Genomic DNA, 27,501 nt, shown 5'->3' on the forward strand with positions numbered 1-27,501 from the left:
AAGAATGATTATGCAAATGGATGTGCAATCAGCTGCATTTTTAAGTAAGTACAGGAATTGTCTAATATCTAACATTTGATAATGTGTAAGAAGTTTTGAAACCTTGGTCATATTGCAAAGTAAAATGACACTGACTTCAGAAAAGCCAATCCATAGAGCAAAATCAATCACGTCTCCTTCTGTGATTGCCTTTTAACCATTTAGCTTTCACTTAAACTATGCTAGCATATATTAAATAACCTACCCAGATTGTTTCAGATGAACATGATATGGAGCACTTTGGGGACATAAGTCCTAAGTCATGAGAAAGCTCTCCCAGTCAATCCAGACACTGGCTTTTGAATCCAGTTCCTGGACACCTTATTCCTGGATGCATTGTTGATCTCATCTGTCTGATAAATCCCATGGTGACATTGTATGGCTGCGCCTTTTGCCAATAAAAGGATTGTCGAGGCTGATAAGAGTCACGGTAATAATATTTCTAATAGCAAACTCAGCACTATTGCATAATAAATGATGTTTATTTCATTACAAGGAAGTTACAAAGCATAGTATTTTTTTGATTGCAGTTTTACAGTACTCAGAGAATTAATCTGTCAGGACAGCAGGCTTTATCCTGCAGACAAATTCATTTGTAATCCTCTCAAGTATTCTACCATGTGACTTCAAGAGATAAAAGAGCCTGCTTTAAAGTATATTTCCATAACTCGCATTGAGTGATGCTAAGTACAGTGGTATCTCTCCCACTAGATTAACTTTTAATTATTGCAATTTCTCTCATGAAAGAGACTGTAAGATAGCACAGCGAGTCTCTACACAGTCATTCTATGGGCAGAGGACATTTTATGTTAATTTACTGATTTATTTAAGACAAGAATTCCAGCAGCAAGTGACAGTAAGTAGAAAAGTATAGCAAAACTCAATATATTCTCATTTGAGAAAATCTGACAGCAGGTTCTTTAATACTGCTCTCTTCCCAACACTTAAATTATTCACTTCCTTTCAATAAGAAAATTCTTTCATGTTGTTCAGACCACATTTTAGCCTATTTTTTATGGCATTTCTTTGGATATTGGCATTATGTGTTGTTGTTACAGCTACTGAAGTGCTTGCTTGAAGCTTCACTAGCACATGATATGTATTCATGTCTCTTCCAGAAATCTTCCAATATAACTGGATTCAAAAATCAAGAGGAAAGAGAAGTCAAAAGCATAAATATATTAAATAACTTTGATGGATTTCTATCTGTTGCACTCAACTGTCTCGTTAAACACCCATGGATGATACTAGCAGAAACCTGTCTAGTTACACATTGCCAAAATGTTTTTGTCTCTTGTAAGTGTCCAAAATACAGCAAGAGAAAATGAAGGCAAAATACACCATTATTGGTGATCATTAGTAGAACTGCATATAGAAAAGAACTTCGGAAAACTATTTTTGTAGATGAAACCACATTTCCCTAGAGGGAAGCAGAGGAAGACAGGTAAAAACATTGCCTATCTTTGGAAATATCCAACAAGGAAATAGAGACACCTTAGAGATAAAAAAAGGAGTACTTCCTACAGAACCAGTCCCAGTGGAGCTACACAGATGGAAACCCATATTTATTTCTGCCTCTGAAAACACAGGAGCTCTAAATCTCATGTCTTCTTCAAAACAGCTCAGAGCCAGTAGAGCAATCTCAGCCACTCCGATCTGCAGGAATACTGAAGAGCCGCCAGGAAAACCACCTGATACCCACTGACACACAGAGGTGCTATTATTTACTGCTCAGTGAGACCAGCAAATGATTATGCTCAGCAAAGAAAAATGTTTTAGGTCTAAGTAATTATTTTACCAGTGACCTTAAAACATCCCTGTTGTTGAGAATTTTCCTTGCACAGGGCAGTTTCTGTAATAGGATCAGGCAGTATGTTTCTTCATGCCAAGTCACTGAATGCTAAAATGATTTGTCATCTTTCGCCACAGGCCACTGCCTGACACACACATGCCACAGTCTAATATCTTGCCTGCTTTGACATCAAAGTGTCTTTCTTCGGTCGGCCATTAACAACAAGAAGAAAGGCAAACAATAGCAGAAACTTCTATTCTTTCTGGGAGAGCTTTAATTAAATAAATGGCCTCAAGTAGCTTAATGGGACTAAGGCAGGGGGGAAAACCTTTCATCATAAAACGAATTAAATCTATAAATCTTGCTTATTCTCTCCCCCTGAATTTTTTTTATTTACTTCACAGTCACATTATTTCATTCTCTGCTGAAGTTTATGGCAACATTATATGATATCTCCTGGGCTTTCACAGTCTATCACCTTTTACAGCTCATTCTTAATGCCATGGGTCATAAAAGACAGAGTTCATCTCATTTTACAAAGGGGAAGAGGGAAAGAAGTCCTATGTAAAACCTCCAGTTGCAGAAGGGTTTTCACGTGCTGAAATATACAGTTGTGAACAGGTCCACTGAGACTTTTGGTAGCAGCAACACTGCCTGTTTTGAGGGGTGAGTGATTTCTGCAGCATACCCCAAAGACCTGATTTCCCAAATCGAATCAGCAAAGCAGAAATACAGCAAATGCTGTGCTCCAGGGTGGGACCAAGGTGCAGCTGGGCCGCATTTTCAGGTTTGGTGGGGCTGTCTCTGGTCTTCCTATTTAGATGTAGTTAATCATTGCTATTCATTGATGTGTCTTCACAGGACCCTGTTGGAGACATTTCACTTTTCAAGACAGGTCTCAGAACAAAATGCTCCCTTCTTGTCCATCCCATTTTGGAGAAAATAAAATGTAAAAAAACAACTGTATGCACCAGCCAAAAGCATTGCAAGATTCTTCATTCAAATGAAAGAGGTCCTTCCGATGGCAAGTGGCGTTATAATTATAGACTAGAAAAGAGCAAGATCAGCAGCTGCTGCTGCTGCTGCTGCTTGCGTTTGTTCCCTGTGTAACTGACAGGACAGAGTACTTGGCAAAAACAGACTTCCAGAAGTGGAAAGACATTTTAACCCCTGTTCTTGTCAGTCCACTCCTCTTAGTGCTCAGCACCAGCAACCCCTTGCTTCAGGTTAAGGGAAGAGCAAGGTGATTATTGCAGATCTGAAGGGGACTTGGTTTAGGACGTCTGAGAAAGAGGAAGGGTCCAGGATTTGCCTTCGGGCTTGGATTGCTGAATCAAAATAGCAGGTCAGTGGATACAGCATAAGCTTAATATGTTTTTATAGTTGGCTTAACTCAAATCTCTCTCACTCACTTTCTCTTCTATGCTAAGAAGCTATTAAGCTATTAAGCTATTCTAAACTAAAAAATAAGGTGAACAATGACAAGGGGTAGGTCTGCATAGAGGTACTATTTATTTATATATTCTGTAACAAGATTTTCAGTTAGGAAATACTGATGGCTCTTATTTTGTACCGTGGTTTCCCTCTGAATCATAATGCATCCTGAAATTCTCAGCCAGGCAAAACTCCCATTTACAATTGAGTTCAATATTAATGGAGAGGATGCACTTATATTTTTATCTTTTTATGCCTAAAGTCTTCTGAAGATCTTAGCAAAAGTGGAGCAATATATAACTCACATTCCAGTCTGTGCTTGAGAAAGTTTCAGAAAGTAAATAAACACCAAGTAAAAGAAAAAAACAACATCACAGATACAAGTCAAGGTCTCTACAGGCATCAGATGGTCATAAACTTGCATTATGTCCTCAAAACTCACAAACCCCTACCAGCAAAAAGTCTAGCCCTATATCTGCTGATGAATTTAAGGGCAACATGATAATTAGGAATGTTTTTCATGACACTGGTGCCAGTGGTATCTGATCTAATGTACTCTCCTTCTTCAGCCCTGGCCAAAAGAGTGCTCAGAGAGGAATGTGCTGGGGGACATCGTTATGCTTTGCTCTTCCTGTCTATCTCAGTTTTAGCTTTTTAATTTCCTGTGGCTATAAGTAATGTAGGAAGGACTCTCTGCCAACATTCTGCATGTGAACCAAGGGCTTGGGACCACCGTGCAAGAGCCAGAGTAAGCACAAGGCTTTATGCCAAAACTTCCTGTTGCAAGGGGAGGCTGTACCTAAATGGTTGTATTTGCTCTCAGAGAAAAAAAAAACCACAAATGCAGATTTGAATTTGTGTTTGCTGCATTGAGAAATCTAACCAGACAAACACATAGCTGTCTTTCATAGCTTTGTATAGTCTAAACTGTTCTGTAATCACCTAATCTGACCTAATGTTTATTTGAAGACATTGATTATTCTGAAGTCCCTATATGAACCTAATGATAAATGTTAAGGAAAGCATTTGCTTAGCAGAAAGATAAAACAGAGTGTGCCACAGGCAAGGAAAGGCAAGGAAAGCAAGGCACCAAAGCCTAGAATTGCTGTAAAACTCATACTTTTCTTTGCCCCATTTCAGAGGCAGAAAGAAAAAGCAGGGACCTCCAGTATCTTCCAAGAGTCTCTATTCAGAGTCAAGAGCATTGAGTAAGGTGCTAAGAGATGGCTGGAGTGTGATTAAGTGAAGTATAGTTACTAGAATCAAGCAGACAAATTGCATTTAGTGGATAAAACTCTTCTCTCAGTCTATTGCATGGGGAAATATTCTTAATCCTGATTCCTATTATCACTACAGCTCTGTAATTTGTGGGCAAAGCCCATCCACAAGGCCTTGCAAGACAGGATTTGCTTCAGGTCTGTAGAGAAGGTAGACCCACTTTGTCCAGCTTAGCTGCTGACCAGTTTCTGGCACTTTCCACTTTCTGATAGCTGTGAGGAACAAATCCTTCCTGATCCTCCAATGCAGAAATGGAGAGTCATGTTTTTGACACTAATGGCTGCCTTTCTGCAGTGCTGCAGATGCTGCAAAGGTGCTGCAAGCAATATTTTTTCCTCTGTGACCCACAACAGAAGAGACCTCACAGAAAGTTTAACAGATGCCGAGATACCAGGGGAGACCAGCAGAACCCCTCAGACCCTGTCTGTCTCATTTATTCTTCCTGAAGGTCATCTTCTGTTCTACGATTTGCCCTCAGCTTAAAGATCCTAAACAAGAGGGTGACTATCCAATCCTCTGTTCTGATATTTGGCTGCCTCCACAGTTAGCAATTCCTGTTCTGTTTCATCCTGCATTTATCCAACTTCACCCTCTCATTGTGTTGTGCTGAGGGTCTGTGTTCTTGCCAGGCTATGAGCCCTCCCGTTATCAGACATCTTTTCTATATCTAAGTCCCTACATTCAGTCATTCCCACAGGAGATTTCCATTAAAAAGTGGATATTAATGGGGAGATAGAGACACACTTGTTGGTGATATGGCTTAAACGTGTACTCCACAGCATCAGTGGGCAAGATCTAAAGGCTCCTACAGCAATTCCAGGAAACACAGCATATTTTTAAGCATATTTTTTACCCCATTCCTCCCCTATAGCCCAGCCACAGATTTCTTTAATTGTTTATAAAGCCCCACTTTTGCTAGAGAATGGACATCTGTGCCTCCATTTTCTTAAGCATTGCATCCTGACCACAAGATTTTTAGCAGACAGGACTGCATTTCCATGCATGCCAGTCAGACAAGTTGGCGCTTGCACTGAACTTCTTGGACTACAACAATGACAGCAAAAAATTTCAAGGTCTGTGCCAAGGCTCAGGAGAAGAAAAACTATAATTTGGATTCTAAAGACCAAAACCAATGCTTCTTAAAAAAAAAACAGAAACAAAAACAAAAACACCACAAAAAATAATCTTCAGGCACATGCTGGCAAATATTGAGCAGTCATTCTGCAGAGGAAAAGAGACAGCCTGTCAGCAATACAAGGCTTCTGGTGTCTTTTCCCTGCTGATTCCCTTTGTGCCTAAAATAAAAACTGGCAGTTTTACAGGTGTCTTTTAATGGCTTACTTTATGCTCTGTATCAGATACACAGCCAAGAGGCACAAAATACTTGCATCTATTTACTAGGAATTCAGATTTTTCTTCCCCCCCCAAAATAAATTTGCTACAGTGGCATCATGAAAATATAGGCAAGAATCGTATTTGTGATACATAGTGACTTTCTTGAGATTTTGGGCTTGTCTTAATTACTCTTTCTTGTGTGCTGTATAAAACTGCTTTCATTCACATTTGGAGCTGGGATATGTTTTGTAAGGATATGAAAGTTCCTGTAGCATCTCCCTGCACTGGGTAAGCAGGTACCAAACCCAGCAACAAGTATTTACCTGTGTATTTTCAGTTGTACTTTAATTACACCGTGTCTCACACTACCTACCTGAGCAGGCCTATGGCTTGTTTTGCATGGCCATGCAATGCTGAAGTATTGATGAGTAAGTCTGGTCTCAAGGAGAGAAATAAAAACATTTCCCAGCTGATCTCAGCTGCTGTCGTAACTGTTAATGAAAGAGGCAGTCTCCAAATCTCATTTGGTTTTTCAGTGATTATAATTACCACAGCCAGCTAAAAATACTGGCTGGGGATGTACATGCATTTGTGGAATTTAGCTTTACTTCTCTTACCAAGAAGCTGAAAAGTTTTGAAAAAATGTCAAGCAAATTTGTTTCCTATTCTTTTCCCACACTACAGTGGGGCAAACTGAGAGTAAGCAGAGACTTCAGAGGTGTAACATGTCCCTGCTACTGCCACCCAGAAAGGTGGCCACATTCATTGCTAACTGCTGAGTTTGGGTGGTCACTGACATAAAGCCCAAATACAGCCTTGCATCAGTCAATCTGCAGGTCTCAACAGGGCTTATAACTGCAAGATTTTATTTTTCCCTCTCTTTCTATATATATATATGTGAATACAAACACCATGTATTTATGTACACATACTATTATATATTTAAATTTACAAGTATATCCATGTATCTATCTATACAAGGGTACATTCAGGTTAGGATACACTGTCTAAACTATTGTTGGTGTCCTGCTTCTCTTCTACTGTTTCTAGGCCCAGCTTACCACGACGATGACAGTCACTTATTCCAGCAAAGTAGCAAATGCCACTTTCTTTGGATTTCACAGATTACTCCTAAGGTGGAAAGGCAGCATCTACAAATTGCTATACAGAGAATTTATTGTTTTTGCTACTCTTTACACAGCGATAAGTGTATTATACAGGTACACTCTTTCCAATTCACATCTCATTAAATGTTATGCTGAAGTTTCAGACTTCCTAAGTGTTAGGCTGATGAATGATGGGGGGAGGTTACTATTTACTTATTGTCTTTTCCTTGGACATTTTCTAATGTGCTTACCTTTCCATGTTTCCTGTAAGGTGCCAGAGAAAGTATATAGTGTCAATACTGTTTATCATATTCAGCTGATTGTACTTTTAGCCTAGCACTGAGCAAACACCCTACTGAAGTTAGACTGAATAAAAACTCAGCTCTAGCCTAGGCTATACAGCTTTTGTCATTCTGACATTGAGCTGTCAGTCGTGAGCATGCCTCCCTGCTTGAGATCATAGGTATAGACCTTTTGCTCTCCCTGCAGAACTCTGTCTTTGGTTGCTTGGTGGGAATTTAACAACATTGAGAGGTAATAATTTTAAAGTGAACTTATATAGCCAGGAAAAGCAAAGTTTTGCTTCAAGCTAGAAAGGCATGCAGCCTTGAGTTTTGAGCTTGCAAAGAACCAAGGAAAATTGCGTGGAAGCCAGACATGGTTATTATCTGTGTGTCTCCCAGCACCTGGGAGCAACATGTTAGAAGAAGAACTACTTTTTCCACCAAGGTGTGAATTAAACAACATATGACAGATGCAATGCATCAGTTGGTACAGTGCAACTTTTAATTGATGAAGTACATTACATAGAAGTATCAAAATTATGGTTCCGTTCTTACCATGACCTCTAATTAGATCTCTGCTTTTTACTGGAAGCAAGGAGAAAATGAGCTTCAGTTTTTCTCTGATTAATCACTATTTTTTTATTCAGTAATCTATACCTGTAAACAAAGAAAGAAAATTATAGCATTAAGATGTAAAGGAACACCAAAGTCTCACTATTATTTAAATTAATCTTTCTTTTATTGAAATGTCAGGCAATTGAAGACCATGGTAAATACACCACAGGAAGCTTTCTATATGTGCTCCAGTTTTTACTGCACAATTGTAAAACCCAACAAATATTTGTTGTATGTTCCTTTTATAAGAAATCAAAGAATAACTGTAATACTCACCTATACAAATAAAATTATACTGAAGCTTGTTGTATTTAATCAGATGTCTTTTCCCAAGGGCAGAAGCTACTGCCATGGTCCACTTGCTATCATTGGGTGAATATTTTCCTGATTGCAAAATAAATACAGGTATAATTTAATCTTGTAGAAAAGGAAAATTTCATGGGAGTAAGAATAAAAAACCTGTTGCAACAATGTAACATTTCAAATCAGAGGAATTTGACTGGTAACCTTTTGCAATCCAAGTAGATCTGAGCATTTCCAATATATACCCCTCTGAAAAAGGAGAGTAAGTTCTATTTGCAGACTTAGAGCTTGCTGCCATCTTTGGTATGTATGGGACAGCAAATTGATTCTCCAGACATATTGATCCCATTAGTAGTGCCAGTCAAATTAGTTCTGAGAAAATTACAAAGACCAGGGAATAATACTGTTGTTTCCTCCAGCTTCTTTAATACCTGCCAAAAGTGTTTAGACCTTTACCTTTAAGAATTTTCTGGAAGGCATTAGCCAAAGTTGCTCCCCAGTGCACATATCTGATTATTTATACGTGTTTGCACTTAGTAGATAGAGCCAGAATATTATGGAAGGACAGATACATTTTATTTTTGCTGCAGATTTTTTCTTACAGGTAGCCAAAAACGGTTCTTTGAAAAATTATCAATTTACTGTGACAAATATGCTGAACAAATCCCAGTAACTTTTGTGCTTGGTAAGTACCGGTTAAAAGTGAAATTATTCTCCAGCTCTGTTCAGGCATTTTGTGAATGTTGGTGCATGGAAGCATTTCAAAGCTGACAGGCATGTGAGAGGCTAGAGGTTCACAATAATCATCCACTTCCAGGTCTCTTCAAGTTCAAGTTGCTTTTGTCATATCAACATTTATGCTCATCTCCTTAATATACTAACAAAAAAGGTTCCCATAGATCTAGATCTAGATCATGCCCACTAACACTGATATCTTGTAACTGATCTTCCAATGAACTAAATCTACCCTAAGTTTTACTACAGCAGAGGAAATTTGGAAATTTGTGGGTATGAGATACTCAGCTGGAATGTACTGTTACATTGCAATGTCCATTAAATAATTAGTATTTATTGCATCCTGGGTTTTGACATGGTTTATTGCATTTATTCTGGGAAAGGTAGCAGCTTAGTGATATGAACAACACTCTGCAAACTGAAATTAAAATAACTGAAGCCCTGATAGTCACTGGACTTTTTTTCCCCTTCTAACCCTCAGGTTTCTATGTTACTTTGGTGGTGAATCGCTGGTGGAACCAGTTTGTGAACTTGCCATGGCCAGATCGTCTGATGTTGCTCATCTCCAGCTGTGTCCAGGGCAGAGATGAGTATGGGCGCTTGTTAAGGAGGACTCTCATGCGTTATGTGAATTTAACATCTCTGCTGATCTTTCGCTCTGTCAGCACAGCTGTGTACAAAAGGTTCCCCACCATGGACCATGTGGTAGGAGCAGGTACTGTGCTTTGCTTCCCCAAAATTGCTTTCCTTTCCCTCAGAGGCAAGGCTCAGGGAGGAAAGGAGCCAACCTCGTTTTTCCTTTCCTGTGGCCCCATGTGTGCCTCATACCAACCCACATCAAAGCAATCACCTTTTTATTAGTGACTTAAATGACATAACCTTAAGAGTGCATCTTTAATGTTCTTAAAGTCTTTAACAACACTATAGAAGTCAAACGAGTTTGACACTCATGTGAATCTGCTTTCAGACCCCATGGAGGCAATAGGCCTGCCCCAAACATGCAATACAGCTTTATCTCAATTTTTATTTAAGCAGACTGCAGTTTAAATACATTGCACATTTTAAGTGTTGTGATTTACTCAAAAAAATCCCTCAGCCCCAAGGGGTTTTTTCTTTCTAATGAAAAACTTACCTTAGACTTAGTTTTTCAAGGATAAATATACTAAGTATTAAACATGTCTTTGTTTTCCGTTTCTTTCAATAACACAGTGAGTGAAATGAAGTGAGGAGCATTCAATCATGTCAGTCTTTGATTGTCTTTCAAGGACTAACTGCTCAGTATTTAAAGGCAAAGTGTGGCACTGTCCCTTCTGACTGGCATGGTCAGTGTCAGAGGTAGAACAGCAAAGCAAAGACATGGGGATGTGCTCCAAATAGAAGTCATGTTTTCTACTGAATATCTCGAATTTCTTAAAACTATTCCTTTGGCAGAGATTAGTAAGCAAAGTTGTAGCAAGTTAAAATATGCAGTGTGTATATACATATACAGATTTCAAATATATGTGAGAAGCTTTGGATATTAAAAAAAAAAAAAAAAGGCTTACTGAAATAAAACCCCAAACCATTTATGTTGGATACATTGAATTTTAAAGCTCTTTTCCTTGTGCTGTACAACAAAACTGTTTACCTGAGCCTGTGAGAGGTCAAGGAAGCTTCTGTCACTCTCCCCAGCAATCTGCTTCCACTATGCACTGGAAAATTACAACATTTCCAGGCAGCTAATCCAGCTCTGCCTCCCTATTGCTAGAGACAATCTGTTCCAAAGAGACAGAATGTCACAGCATTCTACCAAAATTGTAGACCAGAAAGCAAGTTTTGATTGTTGGGTTTTTTAACAGTGAAAAATCTACTATAAACTGTGCATGTGAGTATAGATAACATAGTCAGCTCTGGACTTCAGTACTTATTTTGTGGGTTTTAATGCATATTGTGTTGCAGAATTTTTATTGATGCAGTACTGAGCATTTCAGGGTATGTTTTGCTCCTATTAACATCCAGTGACTTATACAATACTCGGTAATAATCCCCTCCCTAGCTCCCTGTGGCATTGCATATCAGACTGCATGCACGGGAGGCATTTAATATGAAAGTGAACAGCACAAATCTGATACTTACAGCACAGTCATCACTGAAACAGCTTATGACAATTTTGCATTTTGCTGTCACACTGAGAACAGCCATGATGTAACTATTGCTAATGCATTTCTTTTTTCAGCAAATTAACTGCTTAAATTCATAGATTTTAAATTTGAGAACAGGGCCACAATAATCTAGTCTGACTCATCCATAACACAAGGCACAAAAGCTTGCTAGCAGCATCCTTTATCATGCTGCAATTTCTGACTGAGCTGTAATACCTTCTAGGAATATAATCAGCCCAGATTTAAAATTCAGATGGATATACTGGAGACTACACCGCATCCTAGGAGAACAGACATTCGCAACAGTAAACTTGCTGTTGAAGAGTGACATCTTATTCTCAGTCTGAACTTGCACATCTTGTTATCTTCTGTTCACTGGATTCTGTAATAGGTTTGGGGGTTTCTTTTTTTAATTAGAAGAAAATGTACTTTTCCCCTCAATAGTTACCTGTTAGCAGACTGCATAAAGGCTTGAATGAAACTCAGGAGCTTCACAAACTGTAGTTTCTCCATATAGGATACAGTCTAGAGTGGCTGTACCTTCCTCCTGACTCTTTTTCATCTTTTAACACTCTTTATGGAACTGTAGACAGTAGATCCATGGAGATTCACTCCTTTTTGATGCTGACTGCTGGGGCACACATGCTTTTAAGTGTCAAATGCCTAGCAGCTGTCAACTCTGTTGGCTGCAAGGTGCAAGAGGGAAGCTGAATGCTCAAGAACACAACTGTTTAAAAACAGAGTAATGGGTGAGCAGCTGAGCAGAGAGCACCCCAAAAGAGCTGATGGGAAACACTGAAGAGAAACAGGAGGTGTGAGCTCAGCAACATGAATACCTATGGATGGCTGTAAACTGCAGTCCCAGATTCTCTACTGGAAGGAAGCACCTGAATTAACCCTTTCCCACATAACACAGAAGCAGAAAATGAGGCTTTTATCTACTTGACCATGTTCCTTCTTCTCTAACCACTAGTATTAAAAATATTTAATGTGAATAACCTGAATCAGTCTTGTCTCAAACTACTGAGTTTTGACAGAACTGAATACTCTTTGAATCACTTAAGGAAGGGAATGTGTGATTTTTTTCCTAGCCAGGCTTGTGTTCTCATCAATAATTTTCCTGTAAGATCTCTTTGGCTGACACTGTTCACATTAGTGTCCTTTGATTATTTATTGATCGCACTCCATGTCACTCTTCTGATACTTTCACAAGGATTCAATGCTCTGTCATTCCTTAGACCATCCTTTTCAAGATTTTGGCACAATATTTGACAAATATTCCCCATTTTCTGAAGCTGCTCTGTCTTCCAGTGCTTGTCAAAACCAGTATTGTTGTCTATAGAGTTTCTTGGTTAATTCTTTGAATACTCCTAAATAAAAACATCATGGCCATATTTAGAAACCATGTAATTTTAAGAACTGAAGTTGGATATTCTCCTCTATATTGGATGGAATAGAAAGTGTTTCTTTACCACTGCAATAACAGTGAGCTGTTCTGAACTGTATGCCAGCAGTAAGAGCAATCCAGAATTAGTATTTTCTGCAATAAGAGTACTAGGTATTATTATTCATCAAATATTTAATCAATGTTAACACAAATATTTCAATGCCAGTTTGAACTTTATAATTAAAAGAAACAGACTTTGTTGAGCTTTCTGAACAGAAGGTGCCCGGTTTCAGTGGAAAGCTGAACTGATCCTTGCTGTTCTTTGTGACCCCTTCAGGCTGTGTCATTCCAGAGCCTCCATTGACTTGAATCCAGTGTTTACTCCAGAGTCAATTTTTTGTTTTTCTGTCTATTTCAGCCTGACAGAAGCATATTTTCCTGTCCTGTAATAAGCAGGCTGGCTGGACAGAAACTAAAGGCAGCCTGAAAGACTTTTAGGAGTCAGAAGTCATGACGAGCAGGTCAATTTGTCCAGTTGCCTACTATTTCTGTGGAGTTGTTTATGAGAGGTAGCTGCAAAATGCCCAGGGAACTTGTAAAAACTTCATCTCATTCTGTTCTGAAATTCTATGATGCTGCACGAGTACTGTCTCTTGCTGCTGAATATTTCCTCTTCCACAGTGTTTTCTGTCCTGTCCTTGCCTTCCTTCTCAGTAGATGCAGTATTTCATACCTGCTGTGTAGGCTTGTTCCAACTGTACAACAGTGATATTTTCCTCAACAACAGAATATTTAAAATCACTGTGGTTAGCAAATCTCCTTTAATTTAATTCACATTTCCATGCAACACAACTGAGTTTCTATGTATTTATTTGTTTGTTGTGTCATGTATCTTTAGCGATGTTAGCCATATTCTTGGAGTCTACAGTCAATTCTCTTACTGAATTTTCAGCATTCAAACTTGTAACTGGTTGGCTGAGCCCCCTATTTTGGGGCTGTCATGTTACTAAATTTGTCTTATTTCAGAGCTAATGTCAATACAACAAAATAAACTTTATAGCCACCCTGATAGATGTCACGCACCTGAGCAAAAACTAAGATCTTCCAAACTTGACAATTGCTCCAATATCAGAAAATTCAGGATTTGGACAGAGGAAAATGTGACTTTTCTGAGATTGTTTTTGTCAAAGCCTGGGTGGAAGGAAGACAGCAGAGCAGAGCTTTCTTCCCCAAGGGGGTAGAGGTGTTGCTCCAAAAGCCATCTGCTCCCTTGCCAGTCCCAGGCAAAGACTGGCTCTGGTGCAGGATTCATCACACTCAGCCCTGGCTCCCCGGTTTTGTGACCTTGGACTTGCTTGCAGCAGGGGGAAGCAGGGCTTCACGAGACAGGGGAACTCTTCAGGAAACCTAATAGCTTCCCAGCACCCCAGCAAGGCAAATTGCCAGGCAGAGAGCAGCTTGCAGCCCCACAGCATGTCACCTGGCCCAGTGTCCCCTTAGCAGCGGGATTTCTGTGCACAATTCCCTCTTCATCTCTTTGCTTGCCTTCATAACCCCAAGTAAAGCATCAAACAATCTGTCAGGGAAGTATTTCACTGGCAGAAGGCACACACTCTGTTGGGCTCTGTTTCATGCACTTGTATCCTCTGTTGCTTGCTCACTGCTTTGCAGATATAACAAAAAATAATCAGAATCAGAAGGTCATATAACTGCCCTTATATTGTATGTCAAAATGCTTCTGAAAGCCATCATTGGTGAAAACTGTTTCAGTTTTGACTGATAGATCCAGTTCCTTATTTTTCTGAAAGTAGAATATGAAACTAGAGAGTAATTTGTACAATTCATAGTGTTTTATGTACCTACCATAGATCAGCAGTTAGATATGAGAACACAGTAATAGTAAATTATTGCCTATATCGGTAAAGAGGAATTTAGCATAGGTAGGTAGTGCAAAAAGAAGTTCTTTCAAGCAAGATCTGTCCTGGAATTTATTTTTTTTTAATTGTTTGTTTGTTTGTTTTAAAGAAGAGATTACTAATTAGAAGTATAAGTTGTGTTTAGCAGAGTTCTATGCAAATATTACATAAACAGATAGAAATATATTCTGAATTTACAGTATCAGTAGTACTGAAAGCACAGAATAAATGAAGGTTGTTTTGGTGTTTTGGTAAACAGGTTTTATGACAAGACATGAAAGAAAACTTTTTGATGACCTTAAGTCTCCCCACCTGAAATACTGGGTCCCATTTGTCTGGTTCGGAAATTTGGCATCAAAGGCACGAAAAGAGGGAAGAATTCGAGACAGTGTGGATCTGCAGACACTGATGAATGTAAGTAGAAAAAGAAAATCTACAAAAAACTAATCTGAAATTGCTATGTTGCTTTTGACTTACAAAATTGGTTTGATTTAGTATGCACAGATCTCCTGCGTCATCTAAATGACCTTACTCAGGATTTATCCCACTTTTTTTTGTGTAATAATGTACACTTAAACACACAGCAGCATTCACTGGGATTCTTTTTAATATGACTAAGAAGGAATTGAAAGAAGCAAAAAATTGATGAGCAAAACATTATTGTAACATCAGTCTAAATTCATACTTGTTCCATTGCTAAAAATATGAGAAATGAGAATAATTTGGCATTTTGAAGATTTTATTATCAGCTTTAGAGAAGATAATCTCTCTGAACATTTCATTAAGTAGTAAAATATCCTTTTTATGATACAATATATTCTCTTTCATGTATCACTAGACTGTTAATAAGATAGAAACAGAAGATGAAGAAATACAAAGTATACTAAGCACTTCAACTCCATAAACCAAGTCAACATTCAAACGGGGTGCTGGCTACCATTATACTATCAATTTATATATACTATTCTTTCTTTTCTCCCTGTCCTTTTATATGTGCAAAAATGAACTGCAACAAAATATTTATCATTCAGAACTGTATCCCATGCAATTTTATTTTGTTATGGTTTCTTGCTGGTTGGTTTTGGTTGTTTTTTTTTTTCCCCCTTTTAGGAGATGAATAAGTACCGGTCATGGTGTAGCCTTTTGTTTGGTTATGATTGGGTTGGAATTCCACTGGTCTATACCCAGGTACTGAGCTATTATCTGGTAGAAAATTCAAAATACAATTTTCATAAAAGGGGGGTTGGTATAAAACATCCATATTCGTGGTATAAAACATCCATAGTCCCAACCAGAGTCTCTTGAGATACTGAACACTGGTTCACTGGCACAGGATCATGGAGGCCTGGCTAACTCCTTAAGGTGTATTTAATGCAGAGATGTTTTGAAGACCTTGCATAATTTGGAAGAGGGGAGGGAAACAGTGAAATTTTTTTCTCTTTCCTAAGTGTTCTTCCTGGCCACAAATTTTCCTGTGGCCTCTGTATTTGCAATACCTCCTACAGATTTAAAAATTATATGGCAAAAGGCAGACAAAGGCCATTGGGTGTGGGTTGTCTTGTGCATAAGATTGTATTAGTTCATTATTTCAATGAAGTTCTGTTCTTTGCAGGTTGTTACTCTCGCAGTCTATACCTTTTTCTTTGCCTGCCTGATAGGGCGTCAATTTTTGGATACTGACCAAGGATATCAGGGACATGACTTAGATATTTACATTCCAATCTTCACACTGCTGCAGTTCTTCTTCTACGCAGGATGGCTCAAGGTAAATTGGCTTTCTGGCCAGGTGATGGGGGGACCCTCCCTGGGGGGCTGGTCAAGTTGTCAGATCTGAGGCACACATGTAAAATCACCAGTGAATACTGAAGTCACACCAGAGTGAATTCAGCCTGAAGTGTTCTGTGGTCATATAGAAATATCATGCAGTACATTTTTAATTCCACCTGACAGTCCATATGGTAAGAAGTGGTTGTGAATCTGAAAGAACCCATTTTAGCAGCCACAAGTCCCCAGGGGAGTATTACTTTCACAAGACCTCAGGACTTGAACTATAAAGTGACAGAAAAGAGATTAAAAAAATCCTTCCTCCCACTCCTTTCTCCAATGGGGAACTATGGCTGAAGACCTGGCATCAGCTGAAAGGGACTAAATGATACTTTCTTCTTATGATCAAATCTGGTAGTATCTGCTGTTAACCTCACCAGATGCAGGCAATTAAAGGTCCCCAGTTCCAGAGGGCTGTGAAAGAGTGACAGACAATATTGGCTAGAACTCCACTGCATAAAAATGTTCATTAAAAAGAAGAGTAATAGAGGAACTGGATGCTGCCAAGCAGCCTGTTGATGACTGCTGGTCTAACGTAACACAATCAATCTGATAGCTGACTAATTAAGCCACATATCTCAAGGTGGTTCTCTCCTCTGCAATAGACTAACTGGAAAAAAGTTTCTTTGGGGTCCGTGTGCATTTGATTTCCTTTTGTGTTTATTAATCATGGTGGAAACATAGAGCTAACTTTTCTGCTAGAATATAAATTGAACAAAGTTGGCCAGCTTTAGAGACACCTTCCCACAGCCAGCTCCAAAGGGCAGAGTAGAGAAGGCAGCACACTGAGCTGGCAGATTGTGAGGAAAAGTGCATGCAGGACAAGCTCCTCTAGTGCTGTGACCTAGGAACTGAGGGGGAAAAGGATTTTGCTGCATAGGGACCAGCCTGGATGGGAGCAGGAGAGAGGGGGAAGGGAGGCTGGTATGGTGAAGGTAGCAACTTCTCCTGGAGAAAAGTGAGGTTTTATTTCTAGGCAGTATCTTCCAGTTATGCTAGAGGGCTAAAAACTGCAAGCTGTTCCTCTTGACCACCCTACTGGTGATCATGAGGGGAAATGGGTTTTCCTTCTTCAGCACCCAAGGTTGTTTATAGCTTCTCTTCCAGTGAGGCTCAGAGCTTCTAGACAGCTCCTGGCTGTGGCAGGTATGAGATGCCATTGTAACTGAACAATCTTCTGCATAAGGAAATGAAAGGGAGGAGAAGAAGCTTTTAAAAGTTAATTTAATATCAGCAGTGTTTCCTCAGACTGGAGGTTTGTCCAAACCTTCAGTGCCCCAAGTCAGGATATTTTTGTCTTGAAGGTTACAGCCAGTTTCCTGCCGAGTGTGTTGGACTTTGGCTGCCAGGCAGTAAAAAGGGCCCTGAGGTATTGACTTCCAGTAACTTGGCAATTCCTCAGAAATAATGGGTAAACTGAGCTCATTCTTTGGCCTCAAGCCTGATCTGTTATACCTAATACAGGGCCAAAGTTTCCCATTACATGAGACTCTTCTAAATCCCCATTTTCATTACAGGGACAGATGAACAGTCCAAATACAGAGTTTAGTTGTCCAGCACTACATTCCTTTCTGGAGAATAAAGTCATGTCTCACATGCCAGTACCAGGTCAGCCAAGGAACAGCCACCACCACTGTCTGCTCTGCCCCAGACCTCTCTTTTTTAAGCTCATGTGATAGGTTTTATCATGGATTTTTGGGTGGTGATCAGCTGGTTTACACAAAGCTGATCCAGGTCTTCCCTGGAGATCCACAACACAGACTGTGTTCTGGTTCCTCCCTATTGCAGCACTTTCATAGCTGTACCCAAAATTCAATCCCATGTCAAGGAGTGTGAGCAGAGGTGACCCCTGTCTCCTTTCATTGCTCCCACCTCACAGGTGTTTTTGTAGTGCTAATCTACTCAGCAGTTCTTCTGTTGTGTGCCAGCTCTGGCCTGGGAAGTGGTGGCCTTGGAGAGTCAGCAAGTGCTTATCCACAGGTACAGCCTAGAGGCACATAGGAAAAATATCCAGGGAGCAACTGCCTTACAGCTATAAGTTATTTAGATCATAGCTGTCCATAGTGAGTTTAATGAGCAGGACTGATTAATCATACAGTTTCTTTACTCACATTAAACCAAGGACCTTACTGCTGCTCCTGTGCATGGCTCTAGTGACCACAAGGAATGCTTGGAAGGGTTATCAAGAATGTGTTTAGCTTTGAAACCAGGGCTTGAAAAGATAAACAGAAGGAGAAAAGAATGGAGGGGAGAGGGTATTTAATGTGTGTACCAAGAAACTAGGAAATAGAGAAGCAGTCTGAATTTCCTAAAATTTTTTAAACATTTTTCTATTTAATCTTTCTTTTACCTCCATCAGCAGCTATGTCAATAGCTTACTCTCCACACAATGTACTTTAGTGATCAGGGGGGTGGTGAGGGCAGTCTCTGGGGACTTTTTCACTGGCTATAGGGAGCCAGAGAGGGTTCCCTTTCCAGAGTAGCTCCAGACTAATGTACCTCACTGCAAATGTGTCTGAGCTCACAGTCTGATTATGTCCTCCACAGCATGAGCTTCTGCCCTGCCCTGTTTTAACCACTTCAAGTACAGAAACCAGAAGCCAGCAGGTTGAATTAAAGAACAGACTCAGATTCTGTCTCTGGGATTTGGCTAGCATGATGCACAGAGTCGACTTGAGTCAAGTTTTTTTGTAGACTGCGTTTCCTCAAAAGCCTTGGAAGGTTGCCATTGGGGTTAATGCTAATAAAGAAGCAGGGGTTGAGGTGGAGAGATGAGCTCTATTCCCTCCAGTAGACTCCAGCTGCAAGGCTTGGGAATACTGACCCCATGCAGACAGCAGTGCAATAATAGAGCCTCTAGCTGCTAAGCCATTCATTTAAATGAGGCAAAGACAGCAGTAAGGAAAGGTAATGACTATTGGATGTGACAATTACCTTGGCCCTGACGTGTCTCAGCTCCCAGTAGGCCAGGGCTGGCGATGATGATTGACAGCACCACGAGGCACAGAGATATGAATCTATAGTGAAAGCAAGCTGTTCCTTCGCTAGGCTGGCGGAACCATCACACAGGAGCTCAAGCTATGATTGCAAGTGACAGGCAGGGAGAGACAGAAAAATCCAATCCTAATTCCTCTGCAGCAGCAGTCCTGACACGGCATGCCAGCCTGTCTTCACTGTCTTGTTTGCTTTCCAGGTCGCTGAACAACTCATTAATCCGTTTGGAGAAGATGATGATGATTTTGAAACTAACTGGTGCATCGATAGAAATTTACAGGTTGCTGTTGCTACTTCTAATTCCAGCTTTTCTCTACCATAGGTTATCATTACATCTAATAATATGTCTTATACTGAGGAATAAATCAGGACAACAAGTGCCAGCAAAACATATTCTTTCCCTGAAGGATTACCTGTGGCTGTGATCCACAGAACTTGTTTTCACAAGCTAATTCATCCTGATTTTGCTATTTGGCATTTACAATGCCTGACTAACCATGCAAACAGCTGACCTTAAATTATAAGACCACTCTGTTCCTGGAAAAATGTATAATGTAGGTCAATCCTGCAAAATCCAAAAGTCATTCCCACATAGATAATAACATATTTTGTTAATCTGAATGTCTCAAGATTAAAATATTGCATATGAACCTTCCTTTAAACAGAAAGGCAGCAAAAATAGTAAAAAGACCAAGCAGGGCCCTGAACTATTAAGTGGGCCAGTACCATGATTCATGTTCAGATGCTGTCACCCAGGACAGTGTCTGTGGTCAGCACAGGAGCCACTGTCCCCAGCCACAGGGGCTATGAGATGACAGGGGTACAGTTTTATTCCAGTTACCCCAAAGAGCCCTGGCTGTTGTGCTGTCAAGGAGAGCAGAGACATGAGGAGGTCCCACAGCACCCACAGCTCCCCTTGCATAGAACCAGGCACAGAGCTGGCTGAGGTGCTGTCAGACTCCACTCCAGCAAAGCAGAGCCCAGGAGTTAGGGAGAGCAAGGGCCAAATAAACCACCAAATTAAGCAAAGTAACCAGATGCAGGTATGTGCAAGAATGGGAAAGCACTTCACATTGACAAAGATGATCTCTGGCTTAGCAGGATACTCATGCTACCGTGCCTTAGAACCCATTGTGTAAAATTTATTAGAGGGATGTTCACATACTTGATTTGGAACGTCTTAAAATGTCAATAAAGCCTATCAGAAAGATTCTTGACCTCTGGACATTTTAAGGAGCACGTGTGTAATACTTTACACAGACTTTCTCTAGCATGTCTAACATGCTAGATCATGAAGGATCACATTTAACTCATTATACATGTGGGAAGGACTTCAATCTGGGACAAATATCTTTACAGTACAGAAGATTCAAGTTATGATAACATTGGTGCTTTCATGAGTCTAGGCAGATATAGCGGTTTTACTTTACGATACTGAGTCTCCTCCTAATGCCCAGGCCATCGTACACTTATGTTAAAGGGTTTCTGAAAGAAATGTTGAACCAGAGAGTATAAAGTAGACTATTTCATATACTCCACTATGTTGAAAGTGACATGATTTATGCAAAAAAAATTTAAGGTTTCACTTCTGGCGGTGGATGAGATGCACATGAATTTGCCAAGGATGGAAAAAGATATTTACTGGAATGATACCTCTGCCCGGCCACCCTACACAAAAGCAGCTGCTGATTACTGCATTCCTTCATTTCTTGGATCGACTATTGAGATGGGGTGAGTGGCACTAAGGGTTCTTAATGCCATCAGAAAGATCAGCACCCCAACAGTCTGCAGTGACTGGCAGACAGTCAGGGCAGGGATGCAGGCTCTGACGATACTGCAAGCAGGGAAAATGGAAATGGGAAAATAGGAGGGAGTGGACAGGCTGGTGCTGGTGGGAGGATGTCTGCAGTGGCCCATGTGTTCATCCAAGCTGTGCACAAATATCTTAAATTGTATAGTCATTAAATAGAGCATGTTTGCAGGGAGGGTGTGCTGATAGTCTCTGAGAACAGGGTGATACCTGAGAACAAACTGACTCTTCTTAATAATACTTGCTTTGCTACATTTTCTTCATGCATCCCCAATTAGCAAAACAGCTATTCCTTTGTTCATTTAGTTAGCAGACAACAGTTGAAATCAGTCCAGATGCCTGTGAAGATCAACAAGAAATCATCTTAAATGTTGTATGACTTTTCATTGACTAATAATCTTGGCATGGAAGTTGAAACAGTCAGATTTTGTGAAGGTATGAAAAGGATTTATTTGCAGAAATCAACAAAGAACAATGGTTACAAAGAATAGAGGGTATGGGATAGTCCCCTGTTGGGGATCTGTTGTTGGGATCTGTATGAGAAACCAGTGACAGGCCAGTTAGCTTAGAAGCTGTTAGTTTAAATACTTGTGACATGCTGTAATATAGACAGGTCAACAAGTGTAAATACCAACAAGCTTGAAAAAATACCAGACAAGTAGGTGTTCACATCTGAAAACCTTTTTTAAAGCTTTACAGAAGCCATTTTTTTATCTTTAAAAATTATCTCAGGATATTTGTAATTTTCCCATCATTTCCCACCTTTATCAGAATAAAATGTCTTCAATTTTTTGTTTCATTTGGCCTCTAAATTGTTATTTTTTCATTTTTGTTCTTCTTACTTTTTTCATTTTTGCATGCATTCTACTACAAAGGACAATGGTTTATATGAGCTCTTTTTATCACACACAGCCTTTTCAGAAGTTATTTCCTTCTGGAAATAACTATAAAATGGCAAAAAGAAAAGTAAAGAAGAAAGTAAAAAAGTAAAGAAGAAAAATGAATAGAATATAATTTATTTTAAGGTAATTTCTAGGGGGGAAAGGTGGCAAAGAAGAAACATCATTAAGTCTGCAAACAATTTTTTAATAAGAAGTACTTCACACAAAAAATGGAGAAAGGAGTGAATGAAACATAGCCTTGGATAGCTCCTGTGGAATGCAAACAGCTCTGATGTGTTTACTTTTTATTAATTATCTTCTCATCTGAACCATTTCTCTGGTTGTATCTCCAAAAATAATGGATAGTCCTTACGCAAACTTAAAAACAAGCTCTAAAAATTCTTCCAAGTCCAAAGCAAATATATAATACTTCAGCCCAAATGCAAAGTCTTCTCCAGTCACCTCAAGCTAACATCTGGAACAGGTTGCCCAAAGAGGTGGTGTATGTCCCATTTCTGTAAACAATAAGGTCAAGTTGGATGGGGCAATGAGCAGCCTGGTCTAGTTGAAGATGTCCCTGTTCATGGCAGGGAGGTTGGATTAGATGCCTCTAAAGGTCCCTTTCAATGTAAACTATTCAATGATCTTCGCAAATGCTGGATGAAGTTCCTTTGTCCCTCCAGGTACTGTTGCCTGCCTCTGCTCCTTGCCTCAGATTTGGCCGAAGCCCCTTTGCCATGCTTGTCCTTAGGACAGGTAACTGGGCTGGTTTGGCTTGTGCAGACTGCACTGAGTCAGTGATGTGTACTGAATTCACTGGCACGTGCAGCAATAGTTGCTCTCATGAAGCACCAAGGCTGTGCAGAAGAAGAGTACCAGGTACAGGTGAGACCTTCAGACACACTGTCATGCCCCAGAAGTAACTGAGATTTGGCCATCTGAGTAATGTCAATATTTTTTGAAACTGTTGTGCTCTGTTTCCAGCTGTAGCTTTTTCACTGTTGCTATTTTTGCCTGAAGGATTTTCCTGAAAAAGTAACTACAGCACTGAGTAGGGTTCCGTTCTCTCCTTTCCCTCACAAGCATAGCACAAGCCTAGCACACACCTAGCACAAGCCTAACCATGTGGAGTTGCCTCAAAAGACTGCAGCTCAAATATGAAATGGTGCCAGATGCCTGGCTGGATGCCTTTCCTGGCACCCTCATCCTTTCCTTCCTTCTCTTTAGGGACACACTAGGGCCTTGGTTCCTGTGTCTTGACTCCTGTGTCAGAGGGATAAATGTGCATAGAGACCCAATGCTTCCTATATTTAAGTGACATCTACTACCTGGCTTTGTTTGGCAGGCTGGCTGATACTGAATTCCTCTATGGGGAAGAGTGGCCTTGGGAAGAGGAGAAACACCAGAGACAGTATTCCGTTTTGAGAAGAGTCAAGAGGTTTCTCAGTGTCCATGAAGGTCCTTCATACCCAACTCACCACCGCTACAGTCGGCAGACGAGTGAGAATTCAGTGTTTTTCCCAGCAGATGAAAAGGGGCACATCAGACGGCTGCAGGAAATGCACACAAGAGGGAGGCACACTACCTCAAGCTTCAAGAAGAAATATGAAGGAGTTACAAGAAGTAACAAACTTCATGGTAGCCGAGAGCTAGGACCCATAACAGAAACCTCAAGGAATGAGGCGCACTTTGGTGACAGTGACACTTCATCTGAGACAACCAGGCCAGTTCCTGAGGTCATCGTTTCTGAAGCCCAGGAGATTGAACCTGATTTGCTGGACAAACCAGACCTGCCAACAGAGCGCTCTGCAAGCATGCCAGAAGAGAAGCTCCAAAGGATCCTAGCTGAGGCAAATGTGGCTCTTCTGAACAAACACCTTTTCTCCCCAGAAATGACTCCATACCTCTCAAGTTCAGAGGTGCATCAGTCACTTCCCAGTGTGATAGGAGAGCATAAACACGAGCCCCAGGTTAGTAACATAGCTGGTCTCATAACAGACCATGAGAGAAACCTTCAGCGATGGAGTTTACCAAGCTTCCATAGTCCTAGTACAGCATCAAATGCTGATGCTGCACCACCTTCAACAGATTCTGGGACAACTTCACAGCAAAGGACATTCAGTGATGGAAAAAATGCTACTTCAGCTTCTGCTCCACAAACATTTGAGATGCAGGACTTATGGGAAAACCTGGACAGTAAAGAAACAGCCATAGTAGAATTTTCTAATGAGGAGAGTGGAAGAAAACTTTGACCATTCTTCCTCTGGGTTTGACTGAACTTCTTGTCTTATCTTGAACATGGTTCTCACACAAATTTGCTGAAAGTCCAGAAGGGCAGACTCAATACTCAGACAAGTCATGAACAAGATCCAAGAGAGGATTTGGGCACCTATATAGGAGGCATAGTGGTGCCATACTTTAAGCCACTTGGTTGCTGGCTTGAAATCTGTGACCCTGTGGGAAATATATTTACAGGGAGAGCTGGGAGCCTAAGGATGTATATGGCAGTGAGCTGTGTAGACATGACTAGAGGAAACACGAAGCTTATCAGAAGAGTGGGTATGGTTCTGTCCACTTTGTATATACACTGAACTCTGCTGCCTTTGTCTGCTCCACCAGCTTGAGGTCCATGTCATCCCTGTAAGATCTAACAAGTTTTGGGTTCTACTCAAGTAGCTCAAAGGCAAGACATGGGCTTAATTCCTTTCTCATCCTGGAGAGATCCAGCCCACCATCTCTCACTGCCTGAAGGAACATTTGAAAAATCAGGCCCCTCATTTGTGTAGGACAGTATTCTGCCCCACTCCTGATGAAGCTATGCCACTAAAGAGTAGAAAAAAATAAAATAATTAAATGTTTCATTTCATTTTTAAAAATGGAAGGTGCAAAACAGCTGATGAGCTGTGCATGGGATGACTGAGCCATGGAGCACATATGTGACATACCCAGTGACACTTTATTGTAAAATGAGATTCCCAGGTGGCCTCCCTAGCAATGACATGGCTGCAGCACTCTCTCAAGAGGTGATGGAGTTGCAGGTGCAACTAAGCTTAGTGCTCCACTCTTGTGGAGATCTTCAGTAGGAAGTGCACAGGCTATAGTCATCCCAGGCAGACACCAAAGGGGTCCATGGCTCCTACCAAAACTGTTCTCCACTTCCTAAACCTCTCCTCCATTCTCATGCTTCCCAGGTGTACCACACACATTCTTGATTAACCCAAACCTGAGACAGCATTAGGTGGCTCCTGCTACTCCAGGGATGACCAAGCCACCGCCCTAAACCTGCTGATAGTGACCTGACCTTTCAGCTATCACTCCTGCAAGAAGTCTCAAAGTAGGCCAGGAAAGCAGCCACAGCTCCTTGGGTTTAGCTCTGATCCACGTTTACAAAAGTACAGTCTGGAGCATGTTGCCAGCATTCTCCAATCTGTGAGTATCCAAGTAGAAGATAGACAAGGGAGAGACAAGGTAGCTCAGGGACTGAAAGAACAGAGAAATGGGGGGACTGAAAGTTATGAGTCTGCAACAACCAGAAAAAGCATTATGGACTGCATGGACAATGAGTCCACCCAGCTCTCCTGCTCAGAAGGTTGCGTTTCAAAAAACAAACCAGCCTCTCTGCCATGGTCACTGGAAACACCAGTGGCTCCTGGGAGACTTTAGGACTCCCTGATCCTGGGAAGGGAATGAACAGACCTGCTTGTTCCTGCTCCTTTGGCCAACAACTTAAGTGAGGAGCCCTTCTAGCTGGTACCACATACAACAGGACTGTATCTCATCTGGGTAGGCTTTGAACAAAAAATCAGCTGCCCTCCCCACTTGTACTTCTTCCAGCTTTATTTCAGTCTGGAAAATAGCTCCTGCTGCTGTATATTAGGCCCAGGCTGAGCAGAGCCATGCTCTCAAATTCTCCAAAGACACTAGACAACACCACATGTATCCCATCAGTTTAGGAAGCAGAGGACACATGGCCCAAGGAAGCACTGTTTAAACTCATATTATGGGAATTCCATATATGCAGGGAAGCCAAGCACAGATTTGTCAAACACCTATGGAAGGACTTCTTCACACCATGAGAAGAGGTGACACTGGAGTCTGACAGCAGCTTATTGAAATTTGATCACAGCTCAGTCAGGCGTTCTGGTGCAACCTCACCCTTGCCACTCCACAAGTCTTCAGGCAATTCAGGTTGCTATATTCAGGTTTGACCAAAAAAAATGAGAAACTCTGGAGTGAAATCGTACAGAAATGAACAATGCCTTGGCCTAGGAGTCCAATTTTCTGAATGGCCTTATGCAACTTCTGGAAGCATTCCCTTTTTCCTCCTGATTTCCTCTTTCTTCTTGTAGCTGAAGCCACATTTTGCAATTCAATGTTTCTCAATCTAATTGCATCTGCAATTGTCAAAGAATTTAATTTACCAATGAGCTTAACTTACATAAAGGGCTAATTTTAAGTATTAACAATACATTTTAAGGACAGCCAGATAGCTCCAGTCACACAGCTAGGAGCAAAGTAAAAGTAACAGCTGCTCTCCTCTATAGCACTTTAGTGGAAGTCAGGAGAGCAACACAAGTTTTTGGGGAGTTTGTCCATACTCCTCCCAGCCATGCATGTATAGGAAGGGTTTTCAGCAGCTCTGAAGGAAGCCTGGCCCTTTATCTAGCTCTCTCCTCACAGTAGACAAGCTTGAGGGGTGTACTTTCCACTGCAAGAGAGAAATTAAGCCAGAAATTAAAGATGACTCAAGTGTCCACCACAAATCTGCACTGGGAGTACAGTTCCACCATACCTCCCCCCTCTAACCCTTCACACAGCTTCCACCAGGGCTTCAGGTACTGGACCAAAGTGCTCTTTGTCCCTAACCCAGACATCAGCTTGTTTCATCCCAGCACATTTAAGCAGGAAAAGCTTTCCCAGCTTCTCCAGCTCTGCTCATCTTCTTCTCAGGTTGGCTGCTGCCTAGGAAGCACACTGCTGCTTTCCATCAGGACATTATACATCTAATCAGCAATGATTTTGCTACCTCTCCCACTCACTCTGCCAGCACTCCCTGGCCCTGCAGCTGTGTTCATTACTTGATGGAGGCTAAGGGTGGCCACGCAGCAGCCATTAAGTAGGCAAGAGCTTCAGTTAAGCTGCACAGAGGTGTCTATTACACATGTAGATACATGCTAAATTAGGAATTACAGCTCTGAAGTCACACAGTGCCATCTGTAATACACAGCCAGCATTTCATACAGTGGACCAGCTCCAGGTTAGCTACAGTATTCTGTTCATTGCTTCTGAAGAAGCTAGTGCTGGGATAAGTTACCAGAAAAATTTCCTCTCCTCATTTAGTCTTATCTCACTTTGGCAAACATCAGTGTACTCTGATTTGCATTAAGTTATCATTTGGGATTATGTGCTCTCTTAGGCACTTCTCTCAGTAAACTATTTGCCTTGGCATGGTACATGGAGTATTTTAGCAAAACAATCTACAATTCATGTTCACAGGTATAGGCAATGTTGAATTATTGCATGAATAAAGGCACTTTGAGAAACACCATCATCCTGGTTGTACTGAACTCTCAAGAAGCACTTCTGGCAAGGGCTTGACCTATCATGCAAATCAACTTGATGTCTAC

General features: G+C 40.7%; 1 protein-coding gene across 3 annotated transcripts; it reads left to right on the top strand.

Moving 5' to 3' along the window:
• Nucleotides 1-27,421, top strand: BEST3 (bestrophin 3). Of its 3 annotated transcripts, XM_086884428.1 has the most exons (12): nt 1-44; nt 1,661-1,753; nt 2,693-3,176; nt 6,929-7,098; nt 8,777-8,871; nt 9,403-9,636; nt 14,625-14,779; nt 15,476-15,553; nt 15,978-16,130; nt 19,383-19,463; nt 20,763-20,914; nt 23,220-24,735. In XM_086884428.1, the coding sequence occupies exons 4-12, from the start codon at nt 6,947-6,949 to the stop codon at nt 24,124-24,126; spliced, it is 2,007 nt and encodes a 668-aa protein (XP_086740554.1). In that variant the 5' UTR covers nt 1-44; nt 1,661-1,753; nt 2,693-3,176; nt 6,929-6,946; the 3' UTR covers nt 24,127-24,735. The 3 variants fall into 3 exon arrangements, with proteins under 3 accessions (XP_086740554.1, XP_023787778.1, XP_023787779.1); XM_023932010.2 differs by lacking the exon at nt 1,661-1,753 and having other exon boundaries at nt 23,220-27,421; XM_023932011.2 differs by lacking the exons at nt 1-44; nt 1,661-1,753; nt 6,929-7,098 and having other exon boundaries at nt 3,102-3,176.
• Nucleotides 27,422-27,501: the final 80 nt, after the last annotated feature.

Source organism: Cyanistes caeruleus, chromosome 4 (assembly GCF_971803275.1).
Source record: "Cyanistes caeruleus chromosome 4, bCyaCae1.hap1.1, whole genome shotgun sequence".
In the NCBI taxonomy this organism is placed as follows: domain Eukaryota; kingdom Metazoa; phylum Chordata; class Aves; order Passeriformes; family Paridae; genus Cyanistes; species Cyanistes caeruleus.